The sequence below is a fragment of the Balaenoptera musculus genome, chromosome 6 (assembly GCF_009873245.2).
Source record: "Balaenoptera musculus isolate JJ_BM4_2016_0621 chromosome 6, mBalMus1.pri.v3, whole genome shotgun sequence".
Taxonomy (NCBI): Eukaryota; Metazoa; Chordata; class Mammalia; order Artiodactyla; family Balaenopteridae; genus Balaenoptera; species Balaenoptera musculus.
The window spans coordinates 67,879,652-67,891,934 of NC_045790.1; the positions used below are offsets into that span (position 1 = coordinate 67,879,652).

Consider the following 12,283-nt stretch of genomic DNA (forward strand, 5'->3'; position numbering starts at 1 on the left):
TTCCAGCTCTAATGGTCTATGATTCTTAGTGGATTACATGATCTTACATGGCCTGATACCCTGTCAAACCAAGGAAGAAAGAACAGGTTGTTACTGGAATTAAAATAATCTGTGTCAGGGAAAAGAAGTCAAAGGTTAATAATGTAACCATTGAGAGTGGGTTTAACAAGAAGAGTATCTCTGTGGTAGTAAAGGCAAGAAGAGTCATATAAAAACACAGTAAGGTACTAAATTTTACTTCTGTTGTACGAGATTTGGGGATAGCAGGAAGGAATTGAAAAGGCAGGAACAGAACAGATAACATCTTAGAAGACAATCTGAAAAAATTCTTTACATGGAGATTTCACATGGAGATGTCTAGCTTGTCCTGAATAGGGAAATCTTTCAAATATCTCTATGTATGTGTTCCAAAGAACAGCCTTCATTTGGATGATATGACAGGTACTGCATTTCACAGAATCCACTGAACACATAAAGGAGGTATGAGTCTGAATTCCAAGTAAATCCCTTAGAATATACATGGATTGAAGTGGCTGAGTGATTGTGTGAGACAGAAATAATTTCCTAAAACTGTAATCAATGTCATTTATTGTTACCACTTATTGAGTGCCAACCACGGATCAGAAACTACACTGGATGATTTACATATATCATCTCATCTAATACTTATAGAATTGCAGGGGGGGCAATTTAATATCTTAAACAAATATTCAGAACGGTAAGCCACCTGCTCAAGGCCACAGGGCTGGTAGATAGGAGATTTAAACCCAAGCCTTACTGATTTAAAGCCCATGCTCTTTCCCATTCTGCATCCTGCATCTCTCTGAATCTTACTGGGTAAGCCAATCTTAAGAGCTACGTATTCTGAAGTTGTAAACATCACAATGCTCTGCACACTGCACTTTTTTTGATGGATGGGAACGTATATAAAAAAAGTTAATGTAGCCCTGTTTTTAATGACTATGACTTTACATACTATGTGTTGTTTTTGGACTCAGTAGACTTGTACATTGAAGGGCATGCATGTGTATGTATATATATGTATGTGTGTGTGTGTGTGTGTGTGTGTATATATATATATATTTTTTTTTTTTTAACCAACTTTCCTTCTAAGTGGTGGAGTACAACATATTAAACCAATCAATTAATTGCCAGGCATAGGATATTCAAATAATACTTCAGAAAAATTATCTTAGCAGTAGAGTCTTGAAGTTGAGTGATGTGGGCCCAGTCTGTGGGGGAGAGAGTGATTCTACAGAGGAAGGAGATCTTTGAGAGAGGGGAAGAAAATGAGCCAGTATTTGACTGAGGACCTACAATGTGCCAATGTTGTGCTAGGTGCTTCCTGAATATCTCCTTTGTTTCTCATGGGTGAGAAACAGGCTGACTGACTGTAGAATGGATAGTCATATGTAGTGTACACTAATTTTAACAATGGACCACACGGTATATTTATAAAATGAAAACTGCTCTAAGAATCTATGATTGTACAAGGCATCACATAGGCAATCAATAACGAACAAGCAGTAACATGAAGGGATCTTGGCCACAAATAAGCAAATGTTCTGTGTCACCTACTTCTTGGTTTTAAAAAAGAAGAGATTCATTCTAATTTTTTCCTCCTCTTCTCAGCAACCTTAAAAATGGGCAGAAAGTCTGGATTATCATAATGGACCACTGACACAAATTCATGGCTCAGAGTTTGGTGCTCCTCACCTTTCAGTCGATGTCCTTTTCTCTACCTCAGACTGAGAATCTAAATTAAAGAGGTCAAAATGAAAAGACCTGGGAGTCATTATTTATCCTGTCAGGATAAATGGGAGCTTCAGGCTCACGGAGGTAAGACCTTCTTCTTCTAATTGGCCTGGTTCAGTGTAATATCTCATTGCAGTGCAACTTTTCTATGTGAATTAGCCTTCCTCTCCCCTTACAGAAACTGAAAATGGTGGCCCAAGGAAAGAATCCAGTAGACCGCTTTGAGAGTACTCATAGGAAGCGAGTTCTCATAGGAAATGTCACGAGTATCTTTTACAGTAATGCCAATTTAATATTCCAGGCAGTGTCAGAACTAGATTAAGGTGAGAGAGGTACAATTTCATGTACTTTCGCGCCCCTAAGAATGAATGCCTCCTATAAATTTACACCTTACTCACCTCACATGCTTTGCCCTGGTTCCAGCACTTATTTGAGAAGAGGAGCGTAATGTCTGGGCATTTTATTTCCTTATGAAGATTATCAGGTTTCCTCCTACTTATAAATTCTCTGGCCACTGGCTCTGATGCCTCTGATTCTTGAAAACATTTAAACATCACAGCTTGTCTCTTCTTTTCTCTGCCTTAAAAACTTTCATTTTCTCTCTGCTGCCTGGGAAATTAAAGCAAGATCCTCACCTCTTACCAAGAACTTTTGACCCAAATCTGACTTTCCAGTCTTATCTGATACCCCATCTCCACTCCTATATCCCATCTGTGCCAAAGAATAGCTTTTAACCTTGTTGCTTCCAGCCTTTTGACCAAGACATTTCTTCCTCTTGGAAGTTTCCTTCACACTGCTTATACTGTACAATGTTTATATCACGAACTTCAAAGCTTGATTCAAATGCCCTTTCCTCTGAAAGGCCTTTTCAGATCCCACCCATAGCAATTAATTTTGTCCTTCCTTGTTCACAACATTGAGAGAGCATGTATCTCAGGGATCCTTTATAAAAAACATTATTTACAGTTATATCTGTTCTGTGAATACCGTTTAGACTCCTGGAGGGAAGTGTCCATTTTATTTGTCTCTGTACTCCCACAGAATCCAGCACATGGTGGGCACTCAATATATTTGCACTTCACTGCATGACTGGGTACATTCTTTAGTAAAATAACTGTACATGGATTAATAAGCTTTGGGAGAGAGCAAGCAACCAAGTACAAGCTCATTTCCTTCTTTTAATCAGCAAAGTAGATTTTAAACATAGGCCATTGCACGTTTCGGCCAATTCTACTGGGTATAAAGACTAGGAAAACACTTATAACTAATAAATGACTTCAGGGTGAGTACATGGAGTAATTGTATTTTGAAAATTACAAACTGCATAAATACAAAGCAAATAAGTATTGTAAGCTCAAATATTTGAAAAGCTCAAAAAAATGTAGACATGCTGTTCCTTTTTTTTAAATCGAGGTAACATTGGTTTCTAAGATTATATAAGTTCCATGCGTACAACATTGTATTTCAACTTCCGTATACACTACAGCATGTTCACCATTGAAGGTTTAGTTTTCATCCATCACCATAGGGTTGACTCCCTTTACCCATTTCACCTTTCCCCCACCTTGCTTCCCTGCTGGTAACCACTACTCTATTCTCTGTATCTATGTGTTTGTTTTTGTTTTATTTGTTTATTATATTTATGTTTATTATATTCTACATGTGAGTGGAATCATATGGCATTTGTCTTTCTCCACTTACTTCACTTAGCTTAATACCCTCAAGGTCTATCCAACTTGCCACAAATGGCAAGATTTCATCTTTTTTTTCCATTATGTATATATATGCATGTATATCACATTTTCTTTAGGACATGATGTTCTTTGGATTTAAATGTTGCCAGAAAGCAACTGCATCTATGGAAGTAGATCTGCCTTAACCCTTATACTGTTATTCATTCTTTAATCAAGAGGTTACTATGTGTCTCCCTTATGCTTGAGATTGGACTAGTTGCTAGAAATAAAATAAGACCAAAACATGTTCTTCAGTAATCTCCTGTCAACAATGAGATACAGTTATACCTATCAGGTTACAGTGACTCCACAGTCAATTGTGGAAGAAAAGTAGTTTGAGACAAGTGTTGGTAGAGAGGAGCATTTATGAACCCATGTTATACAGAAGATAGAACATTTGGTTATAGCTGAAAAGAGAAAATGGATTTCAGGATAGAAGCTGTTCAAACAGATTCTGAGTGGGACCTTTAGAAAGCAAGGGAGGAACTTCACCCTACGAAGTAAGAACAGAAATATATGGAGTTCTGAATGGGTTTGATATACCCCAAAATCTATTATATCATATTTTAAAGACTGATAGAAAATATCTTTGGAAGGCAACATAATATATAGATATAATCTAATTATAGCTTATTATACAAACTAAACTGTATATATATGGTTATCGAAACGTTTCCAAATATATCAACGTTTTTCTCTTGTTCTAGACTCAAGTTGACTACCATTACTTAATTTCAGAAAGTCCAAAATTTTCTGTGCTAACCAGAAAGCCAAGTGACACTTCTAGGTATAAGCAGCAGAATTTCCAAGGCATAATGAGGTTTCCTCATTTTCACCTAGCCCAAGGTAACGTAATTGGTATGTGGTTGTTGGCAAGGCACTAAATATCCACAACACCACTTCACACAATTTTCCTCTCTTTGAAAGATTCTTTATGCTCTTTTGATTTTGGAACTCACTCCATTCAAACTTGTTATTTGCACTAGTACATTGAGACCAGATGATAAGATTTGTAAGTAGAGAGGTGGAAAGAAAGTGGGAAGAAGGTGTAATGGAAACTTGAGGGGGAAGGAGACAGCTGCTGATATACTGTTCTCTTCTTTCTCTAGTTCATCCTTTCTGAAAAATAATCCCGGCACTATTTCAGCTGCTTTCCAGGGTAAAAGGCAACCTCAAATATCAAGGAAAGTTTATACATCACTGTAAGTGTGTATATGTGTGTGGATAATATACATATGCATTGTATATATACATGTATACATATATAATGTATGTATGTATGGTTATATATATACGTTATATATACAAACATTTGCTTATAGGTATATATAGTTTCTATATAACTATAAAATGAAATGATTTTTGCAGAAGGGTTTTATAACTCTAAACATGCTATACAAGGATATAGCATACATGCAAGAATACATAAATACAATACATACTTTTCTTAATATGGCATTTATAGCTCCATATAACTTGTATAGATCTACTTAGGGATAGATAAAAGTAACAAACTATGGCTATGTTATCTGTATCTTCCTTTATATTGATATGACCTGAAAATATGTCTGTCTAGCTAGAGACATCTAGATACTTAAGAGCCAGAAATTCATTTACGATTTTTTTTTTGTCAGATGCATAAAGTCATGTTTCAACAATGATGTGAAAAAAATAAAAAAATAAGTGCAAAATTATGCCATAAATATCATAGACTATTAGAATAAATAGGGTCTTGGAAGTCATTTCATGTGCCTTCCACTTAATGCAGGGATTTATCCCCATAATCACTGTCTTCAGCACACTCTGTTGAAGATGATTAGGAACAGGAGCTCCCGTCTCACCAGCCAGGCCATTTCAGGAGGTGTCCTGAGCATCTGCTGTGTGCAAGGCCAAATGGGGCACTCTAGAATGGTTCATGGATGAAGCTGGCAAAGCACTCGTCCTCAAAGAACTTAAGGCTAAAGTCAGAGATAAGATCTCTACATTAATAAAGCACAGCACAAGGTCCTAAGGCAAGTGTCTTAGTGCTCTGGGAGTTACTGGAAGGAGATACCTCACTTGATGGCAGTGGTGAAGGCAATCAAGCAAGGTCTTGTGGAATAAATGGCATTTCAAGCTTTCAAGGATGGGTTGTATCTAGACATGTGAAGAGAATGGAGAAGCACTGTAGACAGAAGTAACAGAATATGCCAATGGGTAACTGCTAAGAAGTCTTACCTTATCTGCAAACTGTCTTTCTGAAACATCCAACAACCATTCTATGCAGGGTAAGTATAATTACATATCTGTGAGCCAATTCTCAGAAGTAGAATGGTACAAACTGAATGTGTATCCCCAAAATTCATATGTTAAAACCCTAAACCCAATGTGAGAGTATTTGGAGATGGCATCTTTGGGAGGTTATTAGGTCATGAGAGTGAAGCCGTCATGATGGGATCAGTGCCCTTATATGAAGAGACATGAGAGAGCTTGCTTCCCCTCTCTCTGCTCTCTACCATGTGAGGACACAGAGAAAGGACAGCCATCTGGGAACCAGGAAGAGGATCCTCACCAGAACTCTGCTGGCACCCTGACCTCAAACCTCTAGCCTTTAGAATTGTGAGAAATAAACATTTGTTATTTAGGTCTCCTAGTCTATGGTAATTTGTTATAACAGCCTGAACTAAGACAGAGGCAAAGTCATCATGTCCTTTTTCTTCGATATGAACCTTCTCATCTGCCAATTTCCAGAATCATCACCATCTTGGCCATCTTCTACACCATGCCTTCATGTTTAGGAAGGTCTCCTCTAAAATATGCTTCCCAGGCTGTTACACTGCTCTTCCTGTTTGCCCCGAGCAGTACAAAAAGCAGGCTTTTCTTGCTATGGGTTGTTTCTGTTAGAAGGGGTTGAAGGCACAGGTTAAGTTATTATCTCTCAAACTGCACCAAATTTTAGGGCTGGCTTCACTACACTCACTCTGTGATCTTAGACAAGTTATTTAACTTCTCCAAGCCTGAGCATCTTCATTTGTAAAATGAGGATACCTACCTACTTCATGGGATTACTGAGAAGATTAAGTGAGGATTAAAAGTATTTAGCATAATGTCAGGCTTGTAGTAAGTACCAAATACACGTTAGGTACTGTTAGTATTACAGTACCTAACTGTGCAATGATTTTAAAAGCTCCAGTAAAACTTTCAAATTCTTGATTTATATCTATAGTAGGAATTTTTTAACACCCACTCACCCCTTTCTTTTAACAAGTCATAAAAATTTACTGTAACTTTTTACTTTCTAAATTAATTTTTGCTTCATGGCTGTTGACCCTACCTTTTGACTCTGGCTTGATAAGAAACACCTTGAAATATCAAAACTTAAAAATGCTATGCTTGCCATTCCCTTGCAGACAGGACGTCTCATTCTTTAGCATATTGGCAGCTTTTATTACAAAACTTGTGTTGATTGTGGTAAAGGATAGATAAAGAAGGTCGATTTTCTCTTTGTGGCCTCTGTGATTGACATCTATTGTTCCAGAATTCCTTTCACTCCACTTCTGGTAATTGAAACTCAAACTTCTGAGGAACCACCCCTCTCTCAGTCTCAGTCACTAGTCTTCAGCTGGAGAATCCACCCCAGTTCAGCGTTGGAGCGTGTAACGTAGGTCTAAGCTGGTCAGAGCATCACATTCCCCTTGCAACAATGGTTGGTTTGGATTTGCCATAGGATCTGATCAGAGCCTTTGAAACACGATCACATTAAGTCCAGAACTGTTGCCGCCATCTTGGGTCACAAGAGAATGGAAACAACCCAGAGTAAGTGTAATAAAAGATGGAACAAGGGAAACCAAATACTAGCGACACTGTCTACTTGAAGCCAAATAGCTCCTTGGATTTTCAGTTACAGGACCCAAAAAATTTACTTTGTGCTTTAAACTGGTTGGCATTGCATTTTCTGTGATATTCAGCTCACAAAGAGCCACAGCTGATACAAATGAAATCACTCGTTACATGTACTGCTAAAGAAAATCAAGGATATAAACCCTAGAAAAAGGCCAGTTTCCAAGCATTTTCTAGTACTAGAAAGCCCCTGGGAAGAGGGAGTTTTGGCTATTGTGATTGGCAAGGGTGTATCTGAGGGATAAAGAATTTTGTATGGATGACCCAATTTTAAAATATCATAATAACCTTGATCTGTAGCTATCCAAGCATAAGCATGTATTATATATATCTCTATACATCTATACCTCTGTATGTGTACCACTTAACCATCAATCACGTCTATCTGTAGATAAAGATACTACGACATCAGTTTAGTATTTTCCATTCTGACAGATGGTAAATCTCTTTTAGAGATTATGTCCTACTTATCTGCAAGGTTCTAGCCCAAAATTTGACATAGGTATTCAATAAACGCTAAAATAAATTATCACATCACACAAATATGAAAAAAATCCCTGGATAAATTGATTGTTTTTGCAAATAGGAATCTATTTAGGTTAGGCCTAAATCATCTATATGGACAGAAGGAATGGCAGAGCTGCCAATGGCTGTGAAACTACAGCACTCCTTTAGCCCAGAGCACCATTCACATAGATTCACTGCACTGGGAATGGTGCCCTCTGGAGTTGTGCAGTGAAGCAACCTGAGCAAGCTTTTTAAATTACAGAAAATAAAATAACACTGATTATCTATTTTCATGATAAACATAAGGAGATAATGGATTTATTTAAATTTCAATGTGATTTCTCACAAATTTGTTCCCCTAATGGAAATAAGACTAACTTCTTCATTTACCAAGTACAGACTTTTCTGCTTTCCCTTAACATTTTATAAATTATAAAATAGACTCAATTTGAAATTTCAGGATCTGATTAGGAAGTTATCCACAAATAATGTCAGTATATTTCTTAAGACTATAATACTGACTTAAGAATAACAAGGGCAAAATAAGTTTTCTACTTCTTTCTGCCCTGATTCTAAATTTCTGAATCTTTAAGACCAATACAGAAGCATTTGTTTGAATTGATAAAATCAATGTCCTCGGCTCCTTGAACATTATTATAATGTATCTTTTACATTAAACATTGTGATAAATTTAATATAAACATTTATTTAAAAATATTTGGTTGGGCAGTGCCTCCTGGGTCGGCGTAGCCATGGCGGCTCGTGTCCTTTGCGCCTGTGTCCGCCGACTGCCCGCCACCTTCGCGCCGCTGCCCCGGCTTCCCACGCTGGCCGCGACCCGGTCACTCTGCACTACCCTGTTCCCCGCGGGGGCCGGGGCGAGGCCTGGGGCTCCGCATCCGGCCTCGGTGCTCACGCAGGTTCCAGGTGGAGTTACACCGCTGTGCCGCCAGTATAGTGACGCACCCCCTTTGACATTAGAGGGAATCAAGGACCGTGTTCTTTACGTCTTGAAACTCTATGACAAGATTGACCCAGAAAAGCTCTCAGTAAATTCCCATTTTATGAAAGACCTGGGCTTAGACAGTTTGGACCAAGTGGAGATTATCATGGCCATGGAAGACGAATTTGGGTTTGAAATTCCTGATATAGACGCTGAGAAGTTAATGTGCCCACAAGAAATTGTAGATTACATTGCAGATAAGAAGGATGTATATGAATAAAATATCAGACCCCTTTTCTTCACTGAGAGAAGACTAGAAGATGCTGGCGAGTGTCTGGAAGTGAGAACGCATCTCTGCATCATTGCTGACTTTGACAGAGTAATTCTGTGTAGACTTGTACTTAAATTGTCTTAAGTGTTTTTGCCTGTTGAAAATAAATCTATAAAACCAAAAAAAAAAATATTTGGTTGCCTCCATTTGCCAAGCACTGTATTAGGTGCTAGGGAATGCAAGAATGAAAAAAGAAAAATAGACAAGGTTCTTATTGTTGTATAAACCATCTCTGACAGACATGTAAGACTGGAAAATTGCATCTTCTTCCAGGCCTGCATATTATCATTTTATTAGCTTGACTTCTTCTCTACTTCTCTTCCATTTCTAAGTATTATGCTTTATTTTTTTAGAGAATCCATAGTATTTCATGGAAGAGACAGAAGAGCAAAGCAGAAGGAATATAATAGGAGGAAATCAGTTAGTAGTTAACAGCACAGACCAGGTTCAAACCTCAGCTACCATTTCCTACCAGCATAATATCTAATGCTCTAAGCTGTATGTAGAAAGAACAATCTTTTGTCACAGGTCTGTTGGGAAAATGAGAGAGATAAATGTATGAAAGATAGTAAGCACCATGCCTGTCATACAGTAATTGTTCTGTGATACATTAGATGTTGCTATCAAGGCACATTCTAAAAATCAAACTTTGCCTCTGGTTTAATTATATATATTGTTAAAGAAAAAAAAGTCCATCCTCATAAAGAAGTGTGATATATATATACAATGGAATACTACTCAGCCATAAAAAGGAATGAAATAATGCCATTTGCAGCAACATGGATGAACCTAGAGATTATCACACTAAGTGAAGGAAGTCAGAAAGAGAAAGACAAACACCATATATCACTTATATGTGGAACCTAAAATATGACACAATGAACTTATCTATGAAACAGAAACACACTCACAGGCATAGAGAACAGACATGTTGTTTCCAAGGGGGAAGGGATGTGGGGAAGGGATGGAGTGGGAGGTTGGGGTTAGTAGATGCAAACTATTATATGTAGAATGGATAAACAACAAGATCTTTCTGTATAGCACAGGGAACTATATTCGGTATCTGGTGATAAACCATAATGGAAAAGAATATAAAAAAGAATGTGTGTATGTGTGTGTGTGTGTATATAACTGAATCATTTTGGTGTACACCAGAAATTAACACAACACTGTAAATCAACTAGACTTCAAAAAAAAAAAGAGAAAAATCTATCCTCAGAATAGAACACAGACTTGCAACTCAGTAATGTAACATTGATCTCAATGGATATAGTCAGGGTTTACAGGGAGGACCAGGAAAAGGACAGCCATAAAACTCTCAAGTTTCGGAAGTACACACGGCTCCAGCCAGGAAGGTCTTAAGTCCTCTTAGCATACTCCATCCAAAACAACCACTTCGTATTCAAAAGAGGAACTATATCATCCCTACAGATGAGTATCTACAAAATGGACTGTAATCCAAGCCCTGGGAAATGCCTTGGCTTTTATCTGGAGTAGGGCTCAGAGGACATATTACTTTTTCCTTTTTTGCTTCTTGGACTGAGTTTCTGATTACATTTGGCTGTTAAAATTCATGTGAACAAAAACTCTCCTATTTTCACTAACAAAAGATTTGCCTATTAAATGAGTACAGAAGGGGTCAAACTGACTCCATCATCGTGTATAAGAGATAGAACCATTTTCCAGATTCCCTTCTTTTTCTTCTCTCATAAAAGAACATGGAATTGGAGGGAGGTGTGATGTGGGGCACAAAGGGAGAACACTTTATTTATGCTCTTGGACTGTTTCTTATAAGTTCTTAACCACAAATTAAAACAAGCAGAAGACAAAAGTAACTCTCCCAATGCAGGAGAATGAGAATTTTCCATTTAAGTTTATTCTCTTCTAATAGTTATGAGGATATTTCCATTGCTCACTTAGATAGCTGTCAGAGATATGGAATGGACACTTGAGATTTTCATTAGCATAACTTCTCAAGGAATTACAATTCTCCTCTTCCATTTTCAGATAGATCAGTCATAAAAATTAAAGTGGGCCTATGTTTTTCTTTTCTGGAGACCACCATGGCTTTATCAAGTTAAGAGTTTTAAAAAAGGTATTTATCCAAGCAGGATAACTTTCCAAGATTAGCTTTCTTGATTCTGGAGGACCAAATACGATTTTAAGTCAAGTTAATGTTTCAAAAATAAGTTCATTTGCTCCAGTCTAAAAATAGATTGGCAGTTCGAAAAAAAATGTAAATTCCAAATAATGTTATAAATGCTATGCTTCTATCAGAATCAAAACATCAGAGTATGGTAAACTCTTATAGCAACTGATTTTTAGATATAGTTGCTTTTCTCTTTCTTTACTAAAAATTGATGGAACTACCCTGCTAGGATCTAAAGGAAGACAACAGTCATATCCATGGTCAAATTTCTAACTGAAAATCATTAGCATAACCTCAGTCAGGAAACCTGTGAAAAAGCAAAGACGACATACTACATTACCTCTGGGCTCTATGGAACTCTTCCAGAGGTTAAGAGTGAAAATGGGACCTAGTAGATGAGAAGCTTGCAGGATCTCCCACTGACTGCTGTAATCCCCATCCCCTGTGTGCACATACACCCGATTAAATAAAATGGAGAAGGAGTACAGGAACCTACAATGGCAGTGGCAGATTTTATGTACCTGGAGTGCTGCAATCATTATCTGTAAAAAAAAAACAGTCCTTCATAACTAAACGCTAAATTTCAAATCAGCTGGTGGTCAACTTAATTTGTTTCTGGAGTTTCTGTGAGTGAACTCTCTGCAACTATTTGAGAGGAAATACAAATTTAGAATTCAAACATAATCAGACTTTGTCTCTAGAAGAGAGGCTGGAGTAATCTGTTTGGTTATACCATCTCAGTCACCTCACTGATCACATATATTGTTTTGTCTCAAAATAGCTGGGACCTCAAAGAAGGAGATGGGAGTGGGGATGGGGGGTGGGGACCAATTCCTGTGACCTATTTGGCCAGAGCCCAGGGAACATTTGCAATTTCTATGTCCTTCCTGACTCTGGCAGCTTGTATGGTGTGCTGTCAAAAAGACTCCAAGCATGGATTTGCTTTACAATGTTTGGCTGTTCGTTTTTATAAAAGGCCTCCAAGC

The 12,283-nt window shown here is 37.6% G+C and overlaps 2 protein-coding genes across 13 annotated transcripts in view; one reads left to right on the forward strand and one right to left on the reverse strand.

The window, feature by feature from the left end:
• Positions 1 to 12,283, reverse strand: part of TRPM3 (transient receptor potential cation channel subfamily M member 3) — a 507,712-nt gene that overhangs the window by 472,181 nt on the left and 23,248 nt on the right. The gene's annotated exons all lie outside the window — the stretch shown is intronic.
• LOC118896833 (acyl carrier protein, mitochondrial-like) lies at positions 8,605 to 9,278 on the forward strand. Its single transcript, XM_036855287.1, has one exon. It carries the CDS (start codon positions 8,627 to 8,629, stop codon positions 9,095 to 9,097), a length of 471 nt encoding a protein of 156 aa, XP_036711182.1. The 5' UTR covers positions 8,605 to 8,626; the 3' UTR covers positions 9,098 to 9,278.

What these genes read in the sequence shown, in the direction of transcription:
- LOC118896833 (XM_036855287.1), top strand. Translation starts at nt 8,627, where the DNA reads ATGGCGGCTCGTGTCCTTTGCGCCTGTGTCCGCCGACTGCCCGCCACC.